The sequence below is a fragment of the Trachypithecus francoisi genome, unplaced genomic scaffold (genome assembly GCF_009764315.1).
Source record: "Trachypithecus francoisi isolate TF-2019V2 unplaced genomic scaffold, Tfra_2.0 Lachesis_group5, whole genome shotgun sequence".
NCBI classification, from domain to species: domain Eukaryota; kingdom Metazoa; phylum Chordata; class Mammalia; order Primates; family Cercopithecidae; genus Trachypithecus; species Trachypithecus francoisi.
This window is the reverse complement of record NW_022681470.1, coordinates 148,496,675-148,524,665: the sequence shown is the minus strand read 5'-3', so window position 1 is coordinate 148,524,665 and position 27,991 is coordinate 148,496,675. Positions and strand designations below refer to the sequence as shown.

Sequence of the window (27,991 nt, the reverse complement as noted above, 5' to 3'; positions counted from 1 at the left end):
ACTGCGGCGGCGCGAAATCGGCCGCAGGGACGCACGCACAGACGGAGTACCCCTGGCCCCGCCCCCGGAGGCCCCGTGCGGGAGCGCGCCCGGGCGTGCGCAGGGGCGGCGGCGCGGCGGCGCGGGGACGCGCGGTGACCGTTGGCGCCGAGGGGAGGAGGCAGCCGCCGCCGCCGCCGCCGCCGCCGTTGCGCAGATCCGGGCCGCGGCTGTGGGGAGGGCGACGGAGCGGGTGACCTTCCGGAGGCGGGAGCGAGCGAGGAGACCCGGGAGCGCCGAGCGTCGCCGCCGCCGCCGCCATGAACAACTCGGGCGCCGACGAGATCGGGTGAGGACAAGCGGCGCGGGCCTGCGTCTCCGCCCCGGGCCCGGCCCGCCGCTCCCCGCCACCCGGCCTCAGACGCCGCCCCCCGGGGCTGCCCCGTCAAGGTCACGCCGGCGGGGGGCGGATTTGGGACCCGGACTCGCCGCGGCTTCTCGCCGGGGGCCCTGGACGGGTGCCCGGGGTCTGGGGGGTCCTGGCGCCCCTGCCGCCGCTTCCCGGCTTCCCGTCCTGGGGGACTCTGAAGGGGAGCCTGAGGGGTCTGGGCGACCCCGCCGCCGCCTCCAGACTTCCTGGTCGGGGGAACCCCGAACGCCAACCTGGGGGGGTCCTGGGGCGCCCCTGCCGCCGATTCCCGACTGCGCGTCTTGAGGGACCCCGAATGGGAGCCTGAGGGGTTCGGGGGCCCCGGCCGCCGCTTCCCTGCTTCCTGGCTGTGGCGGCCCCGAACGGGAACCTGGGGGGTTCTGGGGCGTCCCCGCCGCTGCCTGGAGACTTCCTGGCCTGGGGGACCTCGGATGAGAACCTGAGGGAGCCTGCGGGAAGTCCAGGGCGCCCTCGCCGCCGCTTCCCGGCTTCCTGGCCAGGGGGACCCCGAATCGTGGCCTGGGGGGTGGGTGGTCCGGGGCGCCCCCAGCGCGCGCCCAAACTTGGCGGGCGGCGCACGTGGCGAGTCGAGCCTAGGGTTCCGGTTCTGCCACCGCCCAACTTACCCCACTCTGGGCTCCAGGCTCCCCGCTCCCATCCCGCCCCCCCAGAGTGGTAAGGAGGGGAGGGGTTCGCAGCCCCAGAGCCCGGGGTGCTCGGGTCAGCCGGGGCCTGCTGTGTTTACGTTGCCTCGGCGCCTCCCCGCCGGGGGTGGGCTTGAGCTGCGGAAGGGGGAGTCAGCGCTTCCGAGGCGGCGATGGGCCCGCGGATCTTTGCGGAGCCGAGGCGTCCCCTCCCATAGGAGCCAGACCTACTCCGGACCCCGCGGGGCCGAGAAACCTCATTCCGCGGTGCCCCGGGGCTCGGCTCCATTATTTGGCAGGAGCGGCTCCTGCAGCAGCTACGTTGTTTTAGAGTTGCATTCTTCCGGCAAAACAGTCTGGGTTGGGTTTCCTCGTGGTCTGGTGTAAATGTTCTCGGTGCCCTTAGCTTTGAGCTGCGCCCCGTGTTCTCAGCGCTGGGCTTGGCCAGTGCAGGAGCGGTTGCTGCTAGAGGGTTGCCTTGGCAGGCCCGTCCCGCACCAGCCACAGGTCACAGTTGTGGACGGGAAATGCCTTTTGTTGGTTCTCCCCCTCCCCAGACAAAACAAAGAGCACTTTCCATTGGAGAACCGGGATGAAAGCACTTAGCCCCTGCCTGGCTTGTGCTGTGAGTCCTCTCCAGGCGCTTTGACTTGGCAGGGTCGGAGTGCCTGTGTGGGAGACATTGCCCGGATGGGCCTGAGCGGGGAGTCCACCAGCCACGGGGGATGGAGCCGCCGACTTTGGGGTGAGGTGGGGAAGGGACTACCAGATGGGGTACCTGGGTTAGGTCCATTCAAGCCGTGGGTGAACGTGGGTCTGCTCCACCCAAGCCGTGGCTGTGAGGAGGCTGGAGAGAGGTGAGGGCTCCTGTCCCTTCCCTCCCTGCATGGACACTCTTGGGAAATGGAGCCCCTGGGGTCCCAGTCTGGGTCTGGAGGGGTCCCACCCACAGCACAGATAGGCTCGCAGGCTACCTGGACGCCATGGGCTGCGTGGAGGAGGACTGGAGTGCATGGACCCTGCTCTCCCCGGTTGCCAGGAGCGTCCACTGCTTTCTAAGCCAGACTCAGTGGCCAAGAAGTGTTAACACAGCTACACGTCCCACGGGAGACCGGCTTCCATTCTGTGCGTGCTCCAGGCTTTACTCTGACCTCCTTGCTGTGTGGAGTTGTGTGGGTGAAGTGCTTGTGACCCTGTGAAGCACCCTCCTGGCAGGTCCCCTGCAGTTTCCTGTGAGGCCACAGGACCAGCCCTGCAGCGGGTGCCACCCGGGAGGGTGCTGTGCGTGGATGGGCCCTCTCTGCGGCAGATGGCAGCTCTCAGGATGCCATGGGTCTGCAGTGTCCCTTACCCACTGGAGGGCTCAGCAGCCTGAGGAGCGGCCTCTCTTCCTGACGCAGAGCCCTCACTGCTCACTGCCTTGAAGGGGAAAGGAGATCCTGCGGGACCCTGCCTGGAAGGCTGGGCCTGGAGCACGCATGGGTGCGGGGGTCAACGCTTCAGGAGACTTGGAGCTCGGCAACCCCCTGTTCTGAGACACTTGTGGCTGTCCAGCTGCTGCCCTGGGAAGGTGGGTTAGGGAGCCACCCTTGGGGGAAGCTCTGGTTTTGAGTCTGAGAAGTCTTCCCAAGTTCTGAGGGTACCTGTGCTGGCTTAGAAGTCCACGTGAAGCCCGATGGGGGATGAAAGTCAGCTGAGGCCTGCTGGTGATAATGGATGCGTTACGCACCCTGACTTCCAGTCAGCTTAAGGAGGGGGTCTGCATGCAGAAGGAAGCGCATAGGAGTGGTGGGGTGTGGGGAGTCCCTGTCCGGACCTTGGTGGGTTTGGCACGCGGACCCCACATGGTGGATGTGATGGACAGTGTCCTTATTTGGGAGCGGGGTCTGTCCTGTGTTCCTCTTGTGAAGGGTGGGGGATAGGCACTGACTTGTCTGGGGTATTAGGGGGTTGGCATAAGCTGGTGGTCTGGAGCACTCAGGGCACAGGTGGTCAGGAAGGCCTGAGTCTCCAGTCTGCCCTCACTGGCCTTGTGAAGTCATGTTAAAGTCTGGGTTGAGCACCTCTGACTTGGATTCTGGGAAGCTGACACAGTGTGGCCGGGGTTGCTGCATCCTGTCGAGTAGCTGCTGGGTGCTGTGCGCCTGGGTGATAGGCCAGGTGTCAGGGATAGGGCCCATGCCCGGCTTACTGGGGAGGGACAGAGGCTCAGAGGGGTCACCTCGAGCGCCCAGGCCGTTGTGTTCTGCTGGCCTCCAAGGCGGCACGCGGTCATGAAACTGGAGAGGGAGGTTTATGGAAGATTTTATCTGGTAGGCTGGGGAATGGTAAGACGGGGACACCTGGAAATATTGTAGGGAAGTCACAGAGCGAGGAAGGACTCAGTGGAGAGAGGAGAAAGCCGCCTCTGAGCAGCTTCAAGGGGACCCAAGCCTGTGGCGGGGCCCGTGCCGCTCAGAGCCAGGCCCGTGGCAGGTCCCTGGGTTTATTGGGTGGCTGTGGAAGGAGACATCCTGAGTGTGGCTCGTGGCTGGGCTACTAGAGGCTGTGACCACCTGTGTCTGTGGAGTGAGCACGAGGCACCTGGGAGGGATTGTTGCTCAGGCCAGAGAGGGCCGTGATCTGGGGGAAGGCTGTGGCAGTGTGGGGAGTGACAGGGAACCTCATGGGGCTGGCCGTGAGCTGGGGGAAGGCTGTGGCAGTGTGGGGAGTGATGGGGAACCTCATGGGGTCGTGCCAGCCTTTCTGGGACTCTCTTGGTGCGTTTGGGGTTATTCTGAGGCAGGTCTCCTGGGTTTTGTCAGCACTCTGGCCTGGATCACTCTGGGGCACCATGGGCACTGCAGGGTGCTGGGCAGCATCTTTGGCCTTCACTCACTCCGGGCCAGGAGTACCCCCAGTTGTGACAACCGCAAATGTCCCCAGACATCACCCAGTGTCCTGCTCTGGGGAGAACCACTGTCTGGGAGCATCTGTGCTTTTGGCCTGGTTCCCACTGTACTGGGGGCAGCTGCTCCTTGTGGTTTACGGCTTGTCCTGTGTTGGCTCCTTTGATTCCTGTGAATGGGCCGTGAGGTTGGATGCGCTCCTGACTGGCTCGCCTTGGCTCCGATGGTCTGGAGCAGGCCGGTGTCTAGAAAGGCAGCGGCATGGGCCCTGGCGCTTACCCTTTACACAGCGGCTCCCCAGTAGCCCAGAGCTAGCAGCAGCATGCAGTGTGCCCAGCTGGTGCTTGCAGCCTTGGCTCTAACCCTTGACTTTGCCAGAGAGACTGAGGCACAGAGGAGTTGAGGGATGCGCCTGGGGTCACCCCAGAGAGTGGAAGAGCTGGAGCTGGGAGTCCACACTCCTCCACTGGCCGCCCCGCACAGAGGGTGCTCCTGGTGGGCAGCTGTGTGCATGGTGTGATCTGTCAACCTGAGGTTGTGCTGTCTTCTGTGGACTGAGGCCTTTTCCGATCCAGGCCTGGTCCCCGTGGCACCATGTCATGATGTCAGATTCTCTGAAAGCTGTGACAGGGCTTTTGGCAGAGGCCTCTCATTTGACAGATGCTTATGGGCTGAGGTTCCAGCTTGGCTCCAGGCATTGCCAAGGAGGACACTGGTCCGCCTGGAAGGGCGGGGCTGTCAGGGAGAGGATGAGGGTGGCCACAGTAAGCACTCGGGATGTGGGCATTCAGGGACTCCTTCAGCACACAGCAGCGTGTTCCGGTTCACGGACTGCTCCTGTATTCTGTGGATCCCACACCCTGCAGGCATTGGCTGGGGCAGGGCATCTTACCCTGCTGGTGAGAGGGAGGCCAGGCTTGTGGAGGGTGGGGCTGGGCTCACTGGCCTGAGGCAGACAGTGGGTGAAGTGGTCCCAGTCCCCACCTGGTCTTAGGGGCAGGAAAGTCCCTAGAGGCTCTTCCTGATTCTCTGGAGGAAGAGAAGGGCTCCCCACACATCAGCCGCCCCTGGGCCTGGGCTTCTGGCTCTTGAGATTGTGTACTGAGCTGAGTGTGACTGGCAGAACCTGGAGCCAAGTGGGGTCTGTGGGGAGGTAGGCTCCTCCTGGCTTCATCCCCCGGCCCAGCAGGAAGGGAAAGGTCACCTGCCAACTGCCCCCAGTGAGGCCCCCAGTGGCGAGGCTGGCCACCGCTTTTTGAAGCCGGCTCTGGTGCTGCCAGGAGGCCAGGGCTCTTTGTGGTCAGCCTCGGCCAGAGGAAGCTCTGCCAGTGGACTTTCTGCATAAACACTGCGCAGCTACCCTAATGGCACGCAGCGAGCGAGGTTGCCATCCAAAACGGCTTTTGCTTTAACAGGCGGAAGAGGGTGGCTGCGCCAGCTGCCGTGGACTGAGGAGCACCTGCCAGGTGTGGAGCTGCAGGTCCTAGGTGCCTGGCTTGCAGGTCCTGGGAGATGTTCATCATGACCTTCGGTGGGCAGACTGCACACCGGACTGCAGGTTGCAAGGGAAGAAGTGGAGCTCACCCCACGCCTCTCCCACTGACGAGAACACCCCTTTTGGGTTTGTGGGTTGTGAGGTCTATAGGAGCCACGATGTCCAATTCAGAGATGCCATCAGCTGGATGATGACTCTCCCACCTAGTGGGCCCCTCCGAAGCAGGGCCTCAGAGACAGTGCAGGAGCCACATTGCTCGCTAACCCCTTCATTTGCATAGACCAGTGTTGCATTGCCCTGTTAATGCCCTTGGTCCACACACTGCCAGTCCAGGTGCAGGCTGAGCAAGCCTGGAGCTGAGGACAAGCAGACCGTCAGCCCTGTAGCAAGCCCTTGAGAGCCAGCTGCACCTCCTATTGGCCTGTGCTTGCCCCTGGCTCCCTGGACCCTTACATTTACTTGTGTGAGAGTTGGTTTTGCTGCCTGGGCAGTTGATGGACAGCGTCTGGGAGTTGCCTGCCCAGGGCCCCCCGCATGTTTCTGGGGTGCCGGCTTCTCACTCACTACCTGGTGAGGTGAGGTTGGCAGCCAGGAGCTTTCTTACTTTATTGACTGAAACATCCTGAGACTCAGAAGTAGGGACTTTGTGCCGGGGCCCTGGAGGCTGTCCCTGCCACTGAGGAGGCAACTCTCCCCGGGACTTCTGGAGGCTTCTGTCTGTAGACCAGGGAGAAGGTGTTAGCTGGTGGCTCCTGAGCAGTAGTAAAAGAAACATGGACACAGGAAGCTTTAGTGTTAGAAGCCACTCTCAAATATTTCAGTGGAAACACAGTGTGGCCGGGCGTGGTGGCTCACGCCTGTCATCCCAGTCCTTTGGGAGGCTGAGGCGGGCCGATCACCTGAGGTCAGGAGATCGAGACACAGCTATGTGAAGCGAAAGCTATCTGTTGCTGTCTCAGATTTCACAAGTAATGAGACTTCTTTCAAAAAAATCTTAGTCTTTTGTACCATAGTTGTATATATAACTTCTGACTTACAGGAAAATTACAAAAATTCCTGTATCTTCTTGGCTGTGCCAGACTCACCATTGGCTGACATTTTACCCTTTGGCACGTGGTGCCTCTTTCCCCACCCCCAGTGAGTTGTGTGTGTGTGTGTGTGTGTGTGTGTGTGTGTGTGTTTTAGATGGACCCTTACTCTGCCGCTCAGGCTGGAGTGCAGTGGCGTGATCTTGGCTCAGTGCAACCTCCACCTCCCAGGTTCAAGCAATACTCCTGCCTCAGACTCCCGAGTAGCTGGGATTACAGGCACCCACCACCAAGCCCAGCTAATTTTTGTATTTTCAGTAGACATGGGGTTTTACCATGTTTGCCAGGCTGGTCTCGAACTCCTGACCTCAGGTGATCCGCCTGCCTCAGCCTCTCAAAGTGCTGGGATTATAGGTGTGAGTCACTGCACCCATCCTCACTGTGTGGTGTGTGTTTCTATTGAAATATATGAGAGTAGCTGGAGACCGATACAGTCCCCTTTATGTGGACACTGAGATACCTATTGTTTCCCAAGAACAACGACATTCTCTCACATGAACACAGCACAGTGATCAAAATTGAGAAAGCGGCCGGGCGCAGTGGCTCACGCCTGTAATCCCAACACTTTGAGAGACCGAGGCGGGCGGATCATAAGGTTGAGAGATCAAGACCATCCTGGCCAATATGGTGAAACCCCCTCTCTACTACAAACACAAAAATTAGCTGGCGTAGTGGTGGGCGCCTGTAGTCCCAGCTACTCGGGAGGCTGAGGCAGGAGAATCGCTTGAACCTGAGAGGCGGAGGTTGCAGTGAGCCAAGATCGCGCCACTGCACTCCAACCTAGCAACACAGCAAGACTCCGTCTCAAAAAAAAAAAAAAATTGAGAAACTACTTTTTATTTTTTAAATTTTTATTTAAGAGATGAGGTCTCTGTCACCCTGGCTGGAGTGCAGTGACACCATCATGGCTCACTGCATCCTCGACCTTGACTCAAACGATCCTCCCGCCTCAGCCTCCCAAGTAGCTGGAACTGCAGGCCCCACCACCACCTGGAGTGTCGTTATGTTGCCCAGGCTGGTCTTGAACTCCTGGCCTCCCATAATGCTGTGATTACAGGCGTGTTATGCGCTCTGCTGAGAAAGACAGTACTGATACCAGGTTATCTAACCCATCGACCCTGTTCTCAGGTTTCCAGCCCTTCCCCCTTAATACCCAATTCTTGAAATTTAAATGAGGACCGAAACTGGACTGGTCTGACGAGTTCCTTCTGCCAGCGAGGTGGGCGGGGTGGCGGGGGCCTAGGCTGCTTGGAAGACACCTGCCTGTTGCCTGGCTGTTTGATGTGTGCAGTGCTAACTAGAGGCTGGTATTTCTTCAAGTGACTTGGGTTTGGTTTTGTTTTCAGGTTTTGTGTGTGTGTGTGTGTGTGTGTTTTGTTTTTTTGAGAATGCTTGAACTTTAATTCCAAAGGGTTGTGTAAATGAGCATTTTTCTGGGCAGTTCCAGCCTTGAGGGCCTTTCCTTCACATGGTGGGGGCTGCTGCCCGCGCCTGCTGGGTGCCGGGCCCTGCTGGCAGGGATGTGGGCGGGGCTGGTCCTGACTCAGCACGGGCACAGCCTATGGAGAGAGAGGCACGCGGAGGCCTCGCTCCTCCCACGGTCTCTAGGCCTGACCTCAACGCTCCCTGGCCTGATTGCGAAGGGTGCGTGGGAGACGCAGGATATTAAGTTAATGAGGCCTAAACCTAAGCCTGTTGCTGTTGCGTGATCAGCATGTTTTTCCCTGAAATTTGTCTTTTCAGATGTCTTCTCTAAGAGTCAGGAAGCACAGGGCGGCTGGCACAGCCCGCCTCTAATTCTTCCTGTCTCAGCCCTCCCCACCAAAGAATGGAGTTGGGGGGTTGCTTGTTGACACTTTGAAGATGGCAGTGGGTACCTTCCCTGTGGTGGGAACATGCTTTGTTTTTCGCACACTAAATTTAAATTAGCCTTTCTTAGGGAAAAAGAAGGAACAGGGACAAGCTCCTGGCAGTTGGCTGTGGCACACACTTCACCAGGGGCTGACTCGCGGGGGCTGAGTGCACAGGCCCCAGGTAGTGGTTGATAAGGGGTGGTGAGCGTGCCAGCCATCTTGCAGGGGTGTTTCCTGGCAAGCTGGTAGGAGCAGTGAGGAGCACGTTGCTCTTGACTGCTGGTGGGGCAGTAATGTGTTCAACCTGCCAGGGACCTTTTTGCTGCAAGCCCAAGCCAAGTGTGATGTGGTTGGCCGTCAGGGACACAGGGCTCCGCATGCTACTGGTGTTATCAGTGAGGTTGGCAGGATTCTTGGGTCTCGGGTGGGAGCTTTGGCCTGCACGGTGTTTTGCTCTCTGAAGACCAAGGGTGATGATGGTGCTGGCAGTCAGTCACAACTGAGATTCAGCTCAGGGACTTCATTTCTGAATGCGAGTCCCCTTTCCCGGGGAAAGCAGGCAGAATGGGATAGTTGCCGATAGAACCACCTCTTCCCTGCCTCCTGGGTGTGGGGGAAGCTTGAATGACATCTAAGGCCCCGTGCCTGGGTCAGCCTGATGGCCCATGTGTCTCAGACATGCTCAGTGGGTGCTGTGGCTGACACAAGGCGGCACAGTCCCCTTTGGGAGATGGAACAGCCAAGGGCCCTGGGGCCACCTGGAGCGGCAGCGAGGTGGAAAGGTGGGTGGGCCCTTGGGCATCGCTGCCGGGGCGATGGCGGACGCCTTGGGAGAGCTCCAGCTCATCTGCCTGGAAGAGACAGCCCCAGGACGGGGGCGGCGTGGGCCTTCGGTGGGGGGCGGGCAGGAGGTGCCAGTGCTGAGACTGAGTTTTAGGCCCTTCTCATCTACCCCGAAGAGACAGCCCCAGAATGGGGGTGGCGTGGGTTTGTCGGGGGTAGATAAGGGGGGTCAGTGCTGAGACTGGAGCTTCAGGGCCTTCACCTTCATCTGTGGGCCCCTCATTCGTTCATGAGTGCAGGCTCATTGGGAGGCTTCTGTGTCCCCCCACCCCCTCCCCAGCCTGTAATTCAGAGGCTGTGTGGCACAGGCATCTAGTTTACTGTGCATCATTTCAAATCTAGACTTCTACATTCTTTTTCCTGATTATAAAATATTTGCAAAAGCTGTAGGAAAGCGAGCTTGTGTCCTGCTCGGCAGCAGCGCAGGTGAGCCTGGTGCTGGCACCGCTGGCCTGGCGCAGGAGCTTGTCGCTTACTGCGCTTGAGGCCGGCGTGTGACTCTGGCACAGTCTTCTCCCCATGGCAAGGCTTGGGATCATCTTTCATGTCTGCAGACAGCATGGGCAAGACTGACTCGCCATTGCTGTGAGCTCTGTGTACCGTCACGTGCACAAGCACGTTTGCAGAAACTGCTGCTGTGGTTTGAATTAAGACCTCAGCTTGACTCAGATGGGGGGCATTTCTAAGGTGAGCACTGTCTTGATCCTGAATATCTTCTCATTGAATTGCAGGAAGCTCTTTGTGGGCGGTCTAGACTGGAGCACGACCCAAGGTAGGTGGGGAAGGGGTGTCAGGTGGGCACTGCAGACGGGGCTCTAGGACCTTAGCCTTCAAGCTGTGTCTGCCCGCCTCTTTCTCCTGTCTTGGATGTTTTAAAGGCCTTTTGACGTTGTGATTTCTGGGCAGGGCACGTTGGAGTTGGCTGGGGCGGAGAGTAAGTGTGTTTGCTCTGAGACTGTTAACTTGGTATTTCCATCCCAAGTTACAGGGAAGACTTCGGGCTGAGGTGGCTTGTGGAGGCAGACAGCTGTTGTCTGGAAGTGCAGAGGGCGAGGGGCTGGCCAGGCCATCACTGAGGCCAGAATAGGAGGAAAGAGTGCAGCAAAGTTGGCGCTCCTTGGCCACTGCCAGCATTCAGAATTGCGTTTGCCTTGGCCTTAAACGCCACCTTCCTGGATGCCCACAAAATCAGGTTGTAACCGCTGGCCACTGCTGTGCTCACTGGCAGCCCCTCTGATTTACATGAGGACCTCAAGTGTATGTTGGGCAGAATCCCCCAGTGCTTCCTGTACACCGCATCCCCCGCCTCCAGCCCCAGTTCAGTGTTGCTCGGTGCGCGGCCAGTGGACTGGAGGCGCCTGCGTGCCAGCAGCACCGCCAGGCACGCACCTAATGCTCTGGCCTGTGTGTTTGTGTTTTCTTCCCGATTTCTGAGCAGAGACTCTCCGCAGCTACTTTTCCCAATATGGAGAAGTCGTAGACTGTGTTATCATGAAAGATAAAACCACCAACCAGTCTCGAGGCTTTGGGTTTGTCAAATTTAAGGACCCAAACTGTGTGGGGACGGTGCTGGCCAGCAGACCGCACACGCTAGACGGCCGAAACGTAAGTGCCCTTCCGGGAGCTCTCACCCGCTCTCTGTCTCACCTGTCCTTCCTCTGTTCATTTTGTCCTGGACTCTGACTGATGTTCGCGTTAGAGCATGTTTGAACGTGGGCTTGATTGGGAAGGATGAAGCCTTGGTGCTGAGGCTGGATATTGCAGGAGGACACAGGGTGAATGGAGCCGGCGGGGCGGGGCGGGCTGCTGTGCTGTGGCTGCTGTTGTGCTGACACCTTCTTTCCTAGAGAAACAGCCTCTTATTCACAACTGGCTGATTTGAAATTTCCTACAGATCGACCCCAAGCCATGCACACCCCGGGGGATGCAGCCAGAGAGAACGCGGCCGAAGGAAGGATGGGTAAGGGGCTGGGCAGGGCGGCCTCCTCGTGTGCTCTCCACTCCACATGGAAAGGAGATACGTGCCTTTGACCTGCTGTTGTTGCTCATTAAGATTGAGAGCGACGCGGGTCTTCTAGGTTGGCACTCGAGCAGCTGAGGATCACCAGATTTATCAGTGCCGTGAGTGTGTTACCTCACAGCCAAGAAAATTCTTACCAGTCTATCTTCAGAAAAAAGAAATGACAGCTCATGCCATTCATTGTCAGAAGCCAGTCATCTTTCTTCTGTGCCCTGTGTGCCCTCTGTGCTGGGCCTGCCCCTCCCACTGCCTGGCCCTCCTCAGAGGTGGGCCATCCTTCCACTGCCAGGGCTGGGCCGGGCCGCCTCACAGCTCGTGCTGTGGCCACTCTATGGCTCCACTTGAGATCTCCTGACATGGCAACTTGGGTTCTCTGACCTGCGGCCCTGGTGCTTGCCTGGCCAACAGGGCACCGTCCTGGCAGGGGGTCTCCTTGGCATTTGGGTCTCACCACCACCCACACCTCACCTTCCTGCACCCCCCACCACTGGGGCGGTGCAGATGGAAAAGCTCTTACCCTCCCTGCAGAACGTGCTGGACAGTGTAGACTTGAAGGCCTGCTGAGGCACCAGGTGCCAGCCTCTCCACAGTGTGGGCAGCAGGGCAGGGCCCGAGAATCTGCATTTCTAGCAGTAGCCCATCTACTGCAGGCTTCAGAACTCTTGGAACAATTTTTTTTTTTTTAACCTTTTATTGGGAAACTTTTTAACTACAGAAAAATTAGAAGAATAGCACAAAGAATACCTGAATATACCATCTAGATTTATCCATTATTAATATTTTACCAAATGTATCTATATGTATTTACATCCATCTATGTCCACATACAGCATTCCTAAGGACCGGAGGGTGCGTCTCCTAAAATGACAAGCCCCACTGCACGCACCCATCGGCAGCTGCCCAAAAACGCCTGCAGGGAATCCCGTGTCATCTGTGTCTAGGCCATGTTCCCAGCTCGAGAATTGTTTCACAAGTGTTTCTCCTAGCTGGTTTTTTCAGACTGGAATCCAAGGTTCTTATTCCCTCTGGTTATTCATTAATCTCTCTAGTTTTTATTAAGATATAATGGGCACGTAGTAAAGTACACCACTTGATGGATTCTGGCCCATGCACACATTCCTGAAACCATCCGGATGGTCATGGCAGTGAGCACTCACCCCACACTCATGAAACCATCCCGACGTTCATGGCAGTGTGCACTTATCCCCAAAGGTTTATAGTCTCTTAATCCAAAGCAGTTGGGACATCTTAAAATGTGATAAGCTTGGATAGGGAAAAAAAAAAAGGATGGTTGGTGGGTGGGATCAAGAGAAGAACAGCCCCAGTGCCAAGGGCGGCCTAGGAACGGGACCCGAGACTCCTGGCTCTGGCCGCCAGTGCGCGACGAGGCCCGGAAGTGGTGTCCCGGAGCAGTCGCCCTTGACTGTGGGAGGCTGGCAGAAAGGCTGTGGGGTTTGGGCCACTGCTTCACGCGGCTCCTGAGCTGCTGGAGGTTTCCGTAGTCATCTTTGTCACCTGCTGGAGAACTACAGCCTGAAATCCAGCTTCATCCCTGCTCATTTCATCGTTGCTGCTGCCTTTCTCCTGCCATCCTAAAGTCCCTGCCTTCACACTGGAGTGTTTTTCCACTTTGTAGTGGTTGTAATTCAGAATAATTGAAGGCATGGCGCGCACTGTGCTGTGTGTCAGTTTAGCTGAAGTTCAGCCTGGCAAAAATGCTAAATCCCTGTCTCCTTGGGTCTCTAGAAAAATGAGAAAGCGTCTCAGGAGAGCCCAGTGTTGTTGGTTGCCCTTTGGACTTAGCAGGCTTGTGGAGTGTTCTGCTCTGGCTTTCAGCTGACTCTCAGAACCAGTGCGGATTGAGCTTTACATCCTACGCAACTCGCGGGAGGGTTTGGAGAGTTCCTGCATGAACTAACTGTCCTTCCCTTCTTCAACAGCAGAAAGGACCCAGGAGCGATAACAGTAAATCAAATAAGATATTTGTCGGTGGAATTCCTCACAATTGTGGTGAGACAGAGCTCAGGGAATACTTCAAGAAGTTTGGAGTGGTGAGTTTCTCCCCACCCCAGCAGCACTGTTGGGACAGAGCCGCTTCTGCTCAGTCCTCGGCCTTCTCGGGGCTGAAGTGGCGGAGCAGCAGGTGTGCAGGCCTTTCCGGCTGCGAGCTGTCTCTCTCTCATTTCCCTGACGCCTGCGCTCTCCAAAAAGACAGAAAGCCCAGCCTTTGCCTTCGTGGCCATTTCACGTCCCAGTAGGGTAGTTCTGCAGTGAATCAGCCTGAGAGCCTTCAGGGCAGCCGCCCAATTGCATTGTGAACACCATGGGGTCAAGTGTCAGAGAGGGGCTGTTACACAGAAACGGGGTTCAGCGTGGCCTGGGCGAGCCAGCCAGAGCTGACTTTCCAGTGGGCAGGTGGGAAGATACCCGAGCTCAGTTGAGCCTGGTGCCAGAGGGAGCTGGGACAGCCGGGAGCGGGCCAGTGGGGAGCCCTCCCAGTCACCTGAGGCAGGGGCGTGCGGTCACCCTGAGGTCCTGCTGGGACTCATGCCGTGCCCTGCAGGTCACACACGAGCCCCGCCCGCAGGACAGCCCTGCGTGCCCGGGTACCGTGCATGTTCATCGGCTGGTGCCTGAGGCCTGGGCCAGGAGTGAGAGGCCCCGAGTGGGGCCTGGAAACACAGCCTCCACCGAGGAGCTGTGTGTGGCTGCCCTGCCACTTCGAGTGAGGGCCGAGTGTGCCCTTTGCTTCCCGCGTTTGGGTGGGAAGGGCTTCTGTGGGGTCTCCTGGTTCCCACGTACCCTGCATTCACACGTGGCCTGGTTCCCACGTGGCCAGCATGGTTGGCCCTTCATGTCCCTCAGCACACATGTGAGCGGGGCCGTGGGCAGCCCGGAGGCGGATATCCAGACGCCTGCCCTGGAGCTGCTTCTCCCTGCCTGCTCCTGGCCCTGGGAGTGTTGGGGCTCCCACCTTTCTCAGCAGCCCCATGGAGCAGCTGTTGCCCATGTACCTCCCCTGCTCAAGGAGGGCACGCCCTATGCTGAGAGTTTGGGTTTGTGGTAACAGGCTGTGCCCTCGGAAGAACACCCGCGGTGCTGGCTCTGGTGCCCGAGCTGACGCCACTCTCTCCTCCAGGTCACAGAGGTCGTCATGATCTATGATGCTGAGAAGCAGAGGCCCCGAGGTAAGGGCAGATCTCGTTTGTCCTCAGCCTTCTCCCTGCTCCTCCCTCAGATGGCAAACTATCTCACCCGCCAGGCACACACAGGTGGCGGCTGTAGCAAACAGCCTCAGGAAAGGACGATTTGGAGACAAATGACTAAAATGTGGGCTCCTCATGTGCACCCCATTCAGCCTGTCTGTGCTTCCCGAGGTCAGACGTCACACGTTGTTTTTTGGCTTGTTTTTTTCAAGTTTTTATGACTTGACGTGAGTCCTGGCCTGGACTCTGTTTTTCACTGTCCGGAAGAGTGTGGTCCTCCTGCGTGTGACCTTCCTTCACCCTCGCCTGTCCTCCCAGCGTGGCCGCTCTCAGTTCGTGTTGTCAGCTGAGTCAGCTGGCTCAGTGTGGAGCTTGGACTGTCCGTGATCCATCCCATGCTTTTTTTTTTTTTCTTTTCTTTTCCTTTCTTTTTTTTTTTTTTGGTTTTGTCCCCTCTCTGAAGTCAGCAGGGCAGGTGGGAGGAGGGGTGAGGAGTCACCTCAGGGCCTCCCCTCATTTTCCCTCAGCTTCCTGCCCGCCCACCCATGCTGGTTTGTGGAGCTGGGACGATGGGCGCCCAGTTTCTGTGCCCCTTTTCCGTGGCTGCTGCTGTCTGTCCCGCCCGCCCGCATGGTTTTGGTTCATCAGCTGCTTTTGGCGGCCGCGTGAGCAGATCTGCAGCCTGGGTCTGCCCGCCGTGTCCGTGCCGCCCCCGCACCACCGGCCCAGGTCAGTCCGGGCAGCCCCGAGCGCCAGGTGGCGCCGCAGCATGCCCGCCATGCTGGAGCATAGTTTGCCATTTGAACCTCCCTCCCCACGGTTAGGAGCGCTCCTCCTCCATGTCGGTGACGCTGTTAAGTCTTAGTCGTAACTTAATTTAGACATACATGCTTAGTGACGTACTTAAGTGTTTCATAGTAAAGTACAGTGATGTTAAGTCAGCTGTTTTCCTTTTCTCTGTGAACTGTGTGTGATTAACGATCTCTCTTTAGATTTCTCTTCTCCAGGTGCTAAGTTATATCACACAGGTACAGGCCAGTCCCGCAGTCAGAGGAGGGAGCGGCTTTGCTCCAGTGGGGTGTAAACGAAGTTTCAGGTGTTTCTGTCCCGCTTCCTCAGTGGTGATGTCGCCTCTTGACAGCCGCATTCCTAGACAGCGCTCAGGGCGCCTCCCCCAGGACCCAGCGCCTCTTGCACTGTGCCCGGACCAGGCGAGCCCTGTGGTTTCAGACACTCCTGCAGTTTGCGAAAATGTCTACTTCTAAACATGTTGTTTCATTTTCATCACCGATGCCGTGTTCCAATACTGCCTCTGATCTCGGGAAACTTGAGTGCGCGGGAATCCGAGGGTTGCTTCTAGATCCTCCCGGTCCCCCTCCGGCTGCCCAGAGCTGGCGCCCCTTCTCCTTGCATCCTGTCCTGTCCCATGTGGACAGGACATGGCGAGTGTCGCTGAGTCCACACTCGTGTACGGAGCACTTCAGGGCCAGCGCGTGGCCACATGTCCTTCGCTGTTGGGCTTTGAAAGTGTCCCCTGGGTGTCAGGCGAGTGGAGGGCCAGAGAGACGCCGCGGTACTGTTTGGCGGGTCCTCCCAGAGAGTGTGTCCTCTTTCCTTGGCCTTTCTGCATCTTCTGAGATGGGTCTGTGTCCCCCACCCCACCACCTCCTCCCTCTTCCTCTCCATTGACTGAAGGTCATGGCCATGTCCCTGTCGGGGACCCCGCCTGTGTCTCAGGCACACAGTGTCTGTGCAGGTCCCTGCTTGGACGTCCCACGTCTGCCCTCGGCCCGCCCTCTCCAGCCGCTGCCTCGTTCGCCTCTCACCCCCCTCAGGTCTTCTCCATCCTGCGCTCCTCTCGCTGTGTGCCTTGCCCTCCTGGTCCCTCCGCCTCCTTCTCCTCCTCCTCCTCCTCCTCCTCCTCCTCCTCCTCCTCCTGTCAGGTTGCAGACACTGCGTGCACAGCTACACTCAGGTGCACGCGTGTGCTCAGGACGGTGGGAGGCTCCTGAACCACAGTGACCTTTGTCCCCTCACAGTCTGAGCTGCCCTTTCTGCCCCGTTTCCATCTTTCCCTGCCCCCAGTTTTGCTTGTCCTGTTTCTGCCTGGTCCCGGCTACAGCAGCCCTGGTCCCTGTCTCTTCAGCTTGAGAGGCCCCACGGTGGGCCACTCCTTCCGGGGGCCCTTGCCTGCTCCCACCCCCACGGCCCTTCTCTGCCGCGCTCATTCACGCCTCACGCCCGTGTCGCACTGTCCCCTGCTGTGTGGTGCTTTGTCACGCACCCTGTGCCTCTGGCGTGGGCAGCCCATCTTCAGCCTGGTCTCAGTTCTTCCCACGTCCATCTTTGTTCTGTGAGGTCTTGGGCAGCTGTCTGCCACGCACTTCCATCTGGGGAGGGGCTAGTGCCGCCTGGGCCCCGCCTCGGGAGGACTGTGCTTGGCGGCGTCGCGCTCCACCCAGCCAGGGAGGCCTGGAGAGTCCAGCGCACTCCTGCGCCTAGAGGAGGAGACCCGCCCCGTTAGCTGGGGCCGCGCTCACCCCAGACCCACTAAACTTCGTTTATACTGCCACTCTTGTGTTTGGGAAATGCTAAATTTTTTTTGCCTTTAAAATTTTCTGTTTTGATCCCATGGTGCATCTCGCTCTTGCTGCTGACAGCAGAGTCTGACCTGCTGGAACCCGTTGTGGCCTGTATCTTTGTGCATTGTTTATCTACCTGTATATAATATGCATATATGCGTATGATATGACCTCTTCTAGGACTCCTTGGGCTTACCCAACAGTGTTGGGTAAGCCTAGCGAGGCACCAGCTATGATAGATACTGTACCTGTTAACGCTTTAGAACGATATATGGCTGCTGTCAGCACTAGCTGCAAAGCAAATTGCAAGCCAAGGGGGAGAATCCTGGGTTTCAGAGAAGCAGACACACATCCACGATGCACACCCCTGACTGAGGTGGAGCGTTCCACGTGGGCCCCCAGCCTGCAGGGTTCACTGGCAATCTCTCCACAGGCGAGAGCCAGAATATTCCAGCACGGGCCTCTGACCTGCCCCTTGGGGCGCTTTGTCTGCCAGTAGTGATGGAGGCCCTGACCGTTCCACTGTCTCCACTGCTGCTTTCTAAAATGAGCTCCTTGTTCCAAATCTGTTCGTGACACGGAGCCCCAGCCCCGGGTGTCTGGGGCAGAGACTTGACTCAGGCCTCAGTCAGCAGAGCCGTCACTGGGAGTGCGGACGTCACCATCTGTCCACTCCGTGTCCAGTCGAGTGGCGGCTCCTGGGGAGGGAGGCAGCCGCCCCAGGGGCCCGCAGCACCCCACACACAGCTTAGCTGAAACCCAAGGTCGATCCCTCGGCCCGTCCCTAATACTGTTCATCATCCTGTTTTGTGTCACAACACCCTGCTACCTTGATTCACTCTTCGTCGTTGGCTAGGTTTTGGATTTATTACTTTCGAGGACGAACAATCAGTGGACCAGGCTGTCAACATGCATTTTCACGACATCATGGGCAAAAAAGTGTGTAGTTGTAGTTTTATTTTACCTTAAGACCAAACCAAGTCTTAGGCAACTTAGGGGTTTCACTGGAAAGGAACATTCTCCTTCACAGAAAGGGTCGGGCGAGTTCGTCCTGTGAACCTTCGCTGCCTAAGGCGGACCTGGGTCTGTAGACGTGAGGAGGGTCCCGTCCTTCTCGAGCACCCTTCCTGCAGGGTGGGCATCTCCCAGCTTTGCTCCTGGAGCCCTCCCTCTGGGTGACCTGGGACTGGGGCGGGGGCTGGGGCTGGGCGGCTGTGGCGGTGTTGGGGCTGGCTCCAGTGAAACCGCAGCGTTGCCTCAGGCTTGGTTTCCACGACCACTCCTTCAGATGTCTGCAAATCCCCATTGTCCAACACTGACCTGTAATGTGATCAGCAAGGGACCTTTGAGAGCCCAGGTTCCGCTTAAAAATCGAAAGCACAGTGGAAACATCATGAAGGACTGGTTGTTTGAATTGGGTCACTTACTGTGGAACTCCGGCACCAGCCACATGCTCTCGGTAGTACTCAGCCACCATGCAGTCAAGTGACCTCTGGTTGTGTCATCTTCATACTGTGTTACCCCCGGAGGTGAGAGGGACAGGAGGCCACCCCCCAACCCCAGGCCAGCCCTTGGAAGGTGTGTGTCAGAAAGGGGTCCCTAAATCCTTGTTTTACCTGGACCCTTGGAGGTTTTTGAGAAGTGGACTCTGAAATAAGTAACTGGTAGAAATTCTACAGTGTGGAATTTCTTGCAGTTAGCAAAAGCTTAGGGGTCCCAAGTTTTTGCAGGATTCTTGTCTTGGTCCTTTCAAACCAAGGAGCTCCGCTGGCTGTGCCAGGCCGCCTCACACACCGAGTGGGGTGCTGACCCGGCCTCCCTGGTGTGGCAGCGTCTCCCGTTAACAGAAGAAGACGCTCAGCCCTTGGGACAAGGCTGTGGTGGTTTTTTCAATTAAAATGTCCTGGAGGGAGCGTCGCGCTCATTGTCTCCTGCCCGCGCCCTCTGCCCCAGCCCGAGGTCTCCATAGCAGAACTTTTTTAAAAACAGTAGCATGTGTAGTTATTTTTATATACAGGTGGCTTAGATTTGGTTGCAGCCTTCATTAATTCCATTTGAACCCAACTAAAACAGGAGACACAGTCCTTGTTCTGACATTCAGTGCAGCTTGTAGTTTAAAATTAGCATGCAGGCTGCATGGGTGCACGACAGCACAAGCGGAGGTTCAAGGAGTCTGTGCTCAGTGTTTTAAGGGACTACAACACTGACACTTTGGGGAAAGCATGGTCTTGATCTGTGGGACAGAAAGTGCTCTGTACAGTGCACACACCTGCCGTCCCTGGGCAGCCCCCAGGTGCCCCCAGCCGTGACTGATCTGCGCGAGCTCCCAAGCTGGGCGACCTCAGTGTGGGTCTCGCTTTCCAAGCAAGACAGTTGTTGGAGTCCAGCTTGCCCGGCGCCGACCTTCACTGGTTGACTGGAGCGACACCGGCCCCTCGTGGGGATTTTCTGTCTGTACAGTGTTTGGTCCCGGGCGGTAATGAACTCTCCATGCCAGGCGACTCTGCATTGCTGCATTCAGATAGGAAAGGGTAAAAGAATTTTTTTTTTTTTTTTAAGTACAAGGACTGCTCTGCTTTGTAAGCAGGAACCACAGTCCCCTAAGGAGAGTGCGGGAAGACTCGTTAATTTGAGTTCTTAGAAACGGGTCCCTTGGTCCTGCTGTCGCATTGCCGTGAGCTAACGGGATCCTGTTCCCATCATAGGCCGGTCCTTGGGGCATTGGGCAGGTGGGGGCTTTGTGCCTCCATGGCTGCTGCTGTCTGTTCTCTAACAGGCAGAACTGAGGGATTCTGAACGCCGGATGTGCAGCTCTCCAGACTGGGACCCCAAGGCCGACTCCAGGCGGATCCATTGTCTCTTTATTCTCATTACAGTTTATCATAAAAATAAGACAAATTCAGGATTCTCAAATGCTGAGGCAGCCCCGGATTGGGGGAGCTTTGTGTTGTCAGTCTGCCCATATTTTCAAGCAGGCATTAAAGGAAGGTCAGCCTAGAATAAGTAGGTCAGGCCTGCTCCATCCATTGTCCCCGGCCCTGCACCCTCCTCCTGAGAAGGCTGTGGCTCCTGACACGTCTAGAGAGCAAGGGCCCCGGGCTGCTGAGTGAACACAGTATGAAGATTGCTTACTGATCCAAATGTCCATTTTATTGCATGTTTGTTACTTTTTTTTGTTAGATGTAATGTAAGATTCTCTTACCACATCCATTCCCTCTGACATTATTTTTGAGTTAATTGAGATTCTTTAAGCGTTAGCCTGGGGAAGGTAAGTCTTTATCTTCCATTAGACATTTTAAATTAAAAAATCTAAGTAAAACACCAAGCGTGTTTCTCAGGTATGAGTTAAAAGCACAGGTGGGCGGGCTCCGAGCGGTCCAGAGGGCGATGAGGATGCCGATTGCTGGGAAGATCCTGGTCCCTTTTTGTCCCCGTGTTTTCAAGAGGAAGGAGGACACTGCCATTTGACTGAGTGAAAGACCCTTCTTCACGCAGGAAAGCCCCGAGGGCTCTGGGCTCGGTCCTGCTGCCCGCAGCGGGCGGGCTCTGTGTGTCTTGCAGTTGGATCTGTTGTACCTGAGAAACATTTTTTAAACAAAAAAATTCAACACAAAAAAAATTTTTAAGAAAAAACTGCTACTGGCCTAAATAAGGTTTATAGTTAAGTATTTAGTCTTAAGTTGTAAGATGCTAAGTGTAGTCATAAGTTACCCAAGGGTGTGTCTAAGGGAAGGGGGTGCTGGGACCGGCAGCCTTGCCCTAAACCAGAGCTCGGTTTGTTTAGGTGGAAGTTAAACGAGCTGAGCCTCGGGACAGCAAGAGCCAAGCGCCGGGACAGCCAGGTGCCAGCCAGTGGGGGAGCAGGGTCGTGCCCAACGCTGCCAATGGCTGGGCAGGCCAGCCCCCGCCCACGTGGCAGCAAGGATATGGCCCGCAAGGTAAGGCCGGGGCAGAGGTGCCTGTGAGAAAATTCCCCTTCTCAGACTCGACCTAGGCGCCCTGGCTCTGCTATCACCGTGGTCTCCACACCTCTGCTGTGCATGCACAGAGCCGCTGTTGGCAGAGCTGGCACAGCACAGTGTCCTTGAGCCCCCACGAGGTGCCGACTGAGAGCCAGCTCCTGGGCAGCACCCGCAGCCTCAGTAGCGGGGTGGCCACGGCTTAGGTGCCCGTCCAGGGCCTGGGACTCGCTGTCACGGGGAAGAGCTGCAGTGAGCGTCTACCTCGCGATCGTGTGCCACAGCGGGTCTGAGCATAAAACCCTGAAAGGGCTGGCATTGCCAAGCTGAGCTCAGAATCGGGGTGCTGTCCCCAGGGGGCCATGAGGACCTGGCAGGCTTTGGATCTTTGCCACCTGCCGTTCCCTCTGCAGTGCCATGGGCCCTCTGTGGCTAGGCCCATGTGTGGCCAACCTGCCCCCCTCGGAGCTTCCAGCAGCCACAGAACCCCTGGGCTTGGCCGCAGCCTGACCCAAGTTGCCGGTCAGGGTTCCACATGCACCTCATCCGGGTCCCGAGACTGGCCTCCCTGCACCTCATCTAAAATCTTTCTCTGGAGCCTCCCCTGTTAGAAACTCAGAGCTGCTGTGGGACGGTTGCTGCCCTGTCGAGGGTTAGAAGTCAGGTTTCTCTGGGTTCCTCAGGTGGGGCTGGGAGGTCACCCGTGCCCCAGTCAGCAGACACAGTGCCTGCCGCCTGTCAGGGCACAGAGGAAAGTGGCTTCAACGCTGTTCTACGGAGGTGGGGCGGGGGAGCCTCTGCTCAGCGTTCAGGGGCCTTTGCCCTCAGGACAAACGGGCTCTGAGCACAGGAGGCTCCAGGCTTGGTCCCAGCCCCTGACGTCCATGCTCTGCGGCTCCTTCTCTGCGTCGGGCACCTGGGTGGACACGGCGCCAACCTCCTCTTCTGTTCTCTTATCTAGGAATGTGGGTGCCAGCAGGACAGGCGATCGGTAAGTCCTTGTTTATAGAGCGAAGGCGGGGACAGAAGCCACATGGCAGGCTGACTGACCAGGTGTCCTGGGGCAGCCAGCAAAGCCTGGTTCCTGTGTCCTGAGTGCTAGAGGGGAAGAGGGTGAGGGGCCTCCTGGGGCCCTGGCAGGCCTGGGTCTGGTTGTGGCCAGGCTGTGTCCAGCGCTCTGCCCATCACCCCTGTGCTGTGTGTTGCAGGTGGCTATGGACCGCCCCCTGCAGGAAGAGGAGCGCCCCCGCCACCCCCGCCGTTCACCTCCTACATCGTGTCCACCCCTCCTGGAGGCTTTCCCCCTCCCCAGGGCTTCCCTCAGGGCTACGGTGCCCCGCCACAGTTCAGTAAGTCCAGGGGCCTGTGGAAGGGCCTCCCGCCTGCTCCAGAGACCCCACGTGGTGGGCGGGGCTGATGGGGAGTCTTAGGTTACACGTCCGGCCTCAGCCACAGGGAAAGCCATAGGTGGGGTGCCGGCTGGTCAGCAGGTCAGCTGCCACCAGGCCCTTCACCTGCAGATGGGCTCTGTTGCGCGTGGCCTCACTGGTTATGCCAAAGGGCGACCCGGGCTCCTGCGGGTTGGAGAACTCACTGCAGGAATGTCTGCGCCCAACCGGTTCTCACAAGCTCCTCAGGAGACGGAGCCTGCCTGGACTTCGTCTCTCAGCCTGGTACTTCAGGATTGTCTGGCATTTGTTTGAGGGTGCACAAGCTCTAATCCTTTTTTTTTTTTTTTTTTTTTGAGGCGGAGTCTCGCTCTGTCGCCCAGGCTGGAGTGCAGTGGCGCCATCTCGGCTCACTGCAAGCTCCGCCTCCCGGGTTCACGCCACTCTCCTGCCTCAGCCTCCCGAGTAGCTGGGACTACAGGCGCCCGCCACCTCGCCCGGCTAATTTTTTGAATCTGTAGTAGAGACGGGGTTTCACCATGTTAGCCAGGATGGTCTCGATCTCCTGACCTCGTGATCCGCCCGTCTCGGCCTCCCAAAGTGCTGGGATTACAGGCTTGAGCCACCGCGCCCGGCCACACCCAGAATTTTAGACGGGCCCCCAGGGTGGGGCCTTGGCACCCTCCGGTAGAGAAGAAGGGACACGGGCCATACGTAGGGTGTCCTTTCTAGGAGTCTTGCGTCCCTTACCTGCCTACCAGGGATTGCGCCTCACAGCATGCAACCAGCAGGAATGGTATCATGATCTGATTTCACCTGCAGTCCCTGGCCCTGGGGGTGTTTTACAGTTGGGGCATATCGCAGTGTGAGCTAGTCCTGTCTGGCGGGCTTGGAGGCTCCACATGGCCACGGCACAGGAGCAGGCAGTTCCGTCCTCTGGCCTGGATCAGGCTCTGCACTTGGAGGCCCGTGGGCCAGATGACTGATAGGAGGGCAGCTGGGTAGAACCTCGGCCCACCTGGTGTTCAGCAACAGAGGGCAGGGCAGCAGCACCTCCGGCCCGGCAGCCCCTTCCAAGCACGTCAGGATGCGCCCTTGCCTGTGCTGGCAGCTTCCTAAACATGGGGGCTGGGCATGGGGGCAGGTTTTTGTCTGAAGGAGCGATTTTGCTGTGGGGTTACTTGCTCCTTGAGTTCTTGTCCGAGGCCCACCTGGCGGCTGCTCCGAGAGGAGTGAGGCAGCCCTGCTGCAGCTCAGCGTCCCGCCATGCTCCCAGGAGCATGTGTGTCCTGGGGCGAGTGGCCCAGGACCGTGGCTCTGGGGTCCATTCTGTGGATGTCTACAAGGCCTGGGCACTCTGTGGGTTTGGGTGGCAGTGCCGTCTGCGCAGCTCCTGCTGGTCTGCCCCCAGCTGCACAACATGTCTTGTGCCTTGCTCTCTTGTGCCTCTGCAGGTTTTGGCTACGGGCCTCCACCTCCACCGCCAGATCAGTTTGCCCCTCCGGGGGTTCCTCCTCCACCGGCCACTCCCGGGGCAACACCTCTGGCTTTCCCACCGCCTCCATCTCAGGCCGCCCCGGACATGAGCAAGCCCCCGACGGCTCAGCCAGACTTCCCCTATGGTCAGTATGGTAAGTGGTCTCCTGCCATGCCGCATCCCTGCTGGCCCCGGGACCCTGGGCACGGCCTGCCTTCTCCTGCTTCCTTCCCCTGCTGGACGCCCCCCAGCCTTTACCTGCTGGGAAAGGGGAGAGGGAGGTGCAGGGGTTGCTGGAGAGACCTCGTGGCAACTCCGGCCCCAGCAGAAGGGAGCGCAGGAGTCTTGGTCGCAGCAGAGCATTCGTCGCAGAGCGGGCGTCGCAGGGCCTGCATGTGTGGGAACCTGAGTGGTGACTGGGTCAAGGGAAGTGGGTCCCAGGAGGCTGTGATCACTGTCTCAAGGTTGAGGCCCTTGGTGTGGGTCCCGCGGACACTGGCCCCTTGGTGGGTTCCAGTTGCTGACGTCATCAGCATTCTGCTGGGTCCAGACCCCGCTTGGGGCAGAAGCCGGGTCTATAGCAGGCGTGGCCTGGACGTGGGCTTCGCCCTGGGCTGGATGGCTGTCGTGGCTTGGATCTGCCTGGACGTGATCTGTAGGCAGCGCATGTGCTTCTGGGGCAGGAGCTTGTGGGGGGCAGGGTCAGCACGGGTCAAGGTCTGCATGTTTGTAGTTCTCGCCCTGTACCGAGCCAGGAGTCACAGCAGCCTTGCTCAGAATCAATACGGTGGCCTCAGTGGGCAGGGTTCCAACCACGGTCAGCTCCTCTAGCACCAGGGGTCATTCACAAGCAGGGTTTGAGAACATGGGGCACCTGTCTCCAGGTGGCCACGGGCTTCTGGGGTGCCTGTGAACACGCTTCCTTGAGGCCTGGTGGAGGCCGGGGCGTGGGAGTTGTGTTTGGCTGAGGTGCCTGCCCACCCACCTCGCATGGCTCTGGTTCCCCTGCCCCCACGCCCAGGCCTTGGGCCGAGGTTGCCGCATGTGTGGGTTCTTGACCCACCACCAAACCCTGGCGTGTCTGAGACTGGCAGGGGGGCGTGAGGCGCCCGGTTGGGGCGTGGCGTGTGTGTCAGCCGCTGCTCTTGGTGGCGGCTGCTTGGGTTGGTCACCCCGGTCTCGTCTCTTGCCAGGCCTGGGTTCCTATTCTCCAGCCCCGCCGGGCTGCGGCCCACACTTTGTTTACAGTCTTATGGTCAGGCTGAGCAGTGATGTGGCCTAGGTAGGTGCCGCCTCCTTCTCCAGGGTCTTCCCACCCGCCTGCACCGGGAGGTGGACGTGGCTTCTTCTGCCGTCCCGGGCGGGGGTGGACGCTGGCGGTGCCCTCTGGGAAGGGGTCCTTGCCGGTGCCAAGACATTGGCCACAAGCCTTTAGCGGGCCCAGGATCCCCCAGAGAGAGCCCACGCCCACCCGTGCCCATGTGCACCCGACTGGGAACCCAGAGGTCATGGGAGGGGCTTCCTGCCAGGTGTGCAGTGGGGTGGGGAGCAGCCCGAGCAGCTCTGTCCTTGTGAAGACACCGCTGTCCACGCTCCTGAGGTCGGCTGTGTGGGCCAGACGGGCTGCAGGGTGTTCTGGCCCCTCAGCCAGTGGTGTCACTGGGGCAGTCAGGTTGGGCCCAGAGACCCTCCCCTGACACATGCCACCAATGGATGTGCCCTGACAGGAAGGACAACGTGGGGTCTGGTCTGCGATGGAGGGGCAGGCCCTGTATCGCTGCAAGGGCCCATCAGGGGTTTTCTGAAACTCCAAGAGCCAGCTTTGTAGAAGCCCTGTCCGCCGTGGTACCTTGGGGCATGTGTGTCTCCGACCCCCGAGGCTTCTCCAGCCTCCCCTCGCCCCCGCCCCCAACCACGTCTTCGGGATTGAACAGGGAAGCAGCGAGGTTATGTGGGCCATGAGGGCTCTGGAAGCCACTTTTCTCTGTGTGCGCCCTGCTCACGTGATTTTGAGGGAGAAAACACGCCTAAGGCTCCTCTCTCTGGCCCAGGTGCTGGCCTCAGAAGGGCCCCACCCCACCCTGTGGGGCCTGTGGACTCAAGGCGGGCTCGGCGGAACTGTGTCCAGGTGGCCACGCTCGATGGCAGTGCCAACTGCCCAGGGACTGCCCCGAGCTCACAGGACTCTCTCCCCCAGCAGGTTACGGGCAGGACTTGAGTGGCTTTGGACAGGGCTTCTCGGACCCCAGCCAGCAGCCTCCCTCCTATGGGGGCCCCTCCGTGCCAGGGTCGGGGGGCCCCCCCGCCGGTGGCAGCGGCTTTGGACGAGGGCAGAACCACAACGTGCAAGGGTTCCACCCCTACCGACGCTAGCCCGCGGCGCCGCGACGTCTGCACGGCCCAGACCCAGGATTCCAAACTTGGGAACTCGTGACAATCACAAACGTGGCGGCAAAGTAGCAACTCAACCTTGGGGGGCGGGGGGGGCGCGAGGCTTTTGGAGCGGCTGTGGGTGTCGTCTGGACTGAGGTTTTTAAATATTTCTTTCTCTAACCCATCAGCACAATAAAAAAAAGTCACTGGTTCAACAACAGGGTTTAAAAAAAATGTCTTCAGCTTTAATTCAAAACTTCAGGTTTCTTTTTCTTCCTTTTTTTTGGAAATTATTTTCCTGAGCCTTTTGTTTTATGGTATATTGTAAACTTTTATGTTAAAGAAAAAATATACATTTACAAATTGTGAGATTTTTAAGAGAAATTTTCTACAATGTATACTGGCTTATTTTTTAATTTAAAACAGGGTTTCCGTCGGCACTGGTGGAGGGGTGCGCTGTTGGTCTCCTGCTCCTGGCGTTGGGGGTTGGGACTTGGTGGTCCAGAAACTCTGGGAGCTTCAAGAAGAAATCTACTGAGTGTGTTTCTGTTTTTTGTTTTAAGTCCTTGCTTTTGTCGACTGACCTGCTTGGTAGTGTCTGAGGTGAACTGTGGGGGTTGCGCGCAGCCAGCCACGTGGATCCCACGGCAGCGCCAAACCGGAACCGAGTAGGAAGCCGTTCTCCCCAGGCACGTGGCTTCAGGGCGTTTCCCATTGACCAGTTTGACCCTGGTTTGAATAAAGAGAAGTGCGTTTGGATTAGAAACCACTTTGTGTCCGTTTTTTCCCTCCTTGGTCTTGGCCTGTGCCTACCCTTCCAGTGCCTGGAAAGGTCTGAAGCGTGACGGAGGCGCCCTCACCCTGCCCTTGGCTCTTGGTGGTCTCAGCAGCGCCGAGGGCTTCAGGGCAGAGGCTGAGTGGGGAGCTGGGCCCATCCCTCAGTGGGTCTTGCGATGCTGTGACTTTTAGGACATGGCCACCACCGGTTTTCTGGGGGAATGTGGGCTCCAGGCTTTTCTCATCTCAAGACCTTTAGTTACATCTTTTGCCATGGAAGGTGATCTATCCCCAGGTTCTGGGGATTAGGACAGGGGCATCTTTGGGAAGCGGTACTATGTCACTCTGTCAGGGAAGGTGAGACTTAAAAACATAAAAAGGGCCGGGCGCAGTGGCTCACGCTTGTAATCCCAGCATTTTGGGAGGCCGAGGTGGGTGGATCCCCTGAGGTCAGGAATTTGAGACCAGCCTGACCAACATGGAGAAACCCCATCTCTACTGAAAATACAAAATTAGCTGGGTGTCGTGGCGCATGCCTGTAATCCCAGCTACTTGGGAGGCTGAGGCAGAAGAATCGCTTGAACCCGGTAGGTGGAGGTTGCAGTGAGCCGAGATTGCACCATTGCACTCTAGCCTGGGCGACAAGAGCGAAACTCCGTCTCAAAAAAAACCGAAAACAAAAAAAAGGACCACGAAGTCCCAAATTGGAAGCCTACAGCCTGCCAGGCGTGAGACCGCAGGCAACAGCCAGAACCCCTTCCCCAGTTCATATTCTGGGGACAGGGAAGGTTTGGCTTAGTTTGGAGAGAGCAAGAAAAGGGGTACCTCCCACATCCCTGTGCAGTGCAGCTTCCTCACTGAGACAGGACCCCTCAAGGCCTCAGCCCAGGAAGCCAGCTCCATTCCCTGCTGTCAGAGCCTTCTCCCATGTCCTCAGGAGCTGCTGTCCCAGTTTCCAGGAGGGCCAGGCGGGGGTGGCTCTCTCTCCA

At 58.1% G+C, this 27,991-nt stretch overlaps 1 protein-coding gene across 12 annotated transcripts; it reads left to right on the top strand.

Moving 5' to 3' along the window:
- Positions 1–75: 75 nt before the first annotated feature.
- DAZAP1 (DAZ associated protein 1) lies at positions 76–26,991 on the top strand. 12 transcript variants are annotated; one of them, XM_033200438.1, is made up of 13 exons: positions 76–328; positions 9,952–9,992; positions 10,659–10,825; positions 11,115–11,180; positions 13,181–13,291; positions 14,380–14,428; positions 17,885–17,967; positions 20,813–20,966; positions 21,949–21,978; positions 22,196–22,336; positions 23,830–23,997; positions 25,046–25,134; positions 26,053–26,991. In XM_033200438.1, the coding sequence occupies exons 1-12, from the start codon at positions 300–302 to the stop codon at positions 25,132–25,134; spliced, it is 1,128 nt and encodes a 375-aa protein (XP_033056329.1). In that variant the 5' UTR covers positions 76–299; the 3' UTR covers positions 26,053–26,991. The 12 variants fall into 12 exon arrangements, with proteins under 12 accessions (XP_033056329.1, XP_033056327.1, XP_033056326.1 ...); XM_033200436.1 differs by having other exon boundaries at positions 23,830–24,006; XM_033200435.1 differs by having other exon boundaries at positions 23,830–24,006; positions 26,050–26,609.
- Positions 26,992–27,991: the final 1,000 nt, after the last annotated feature.

What these genes read in the sequence shown, in the direction of transcription:
- DAZAP1 (XM_033200428.1), top strand. Translation starts at nt 300, where the DNA reads ATGAACAACTCGGGCGCCGACGAGATCGG. An exon ending in ACACGCTAGACGGCCGAAAC is followed by an intron (nt 10,826 to 11,114) that starts GTAAGTGCCCTT and finishes AATTTCCTACAG; the next exon opens with ATCGACCCCAAGCCATGCAC. An exon ending in GCCAGCAGGACAGGCGATCG is followed by an intron (nt 21,979 to 22,195) that starts GTAAGTCCTTGT and finishes TGTGTGTTGCAG; the next exon opens with GTGGCTATGGACCGCCCCCT.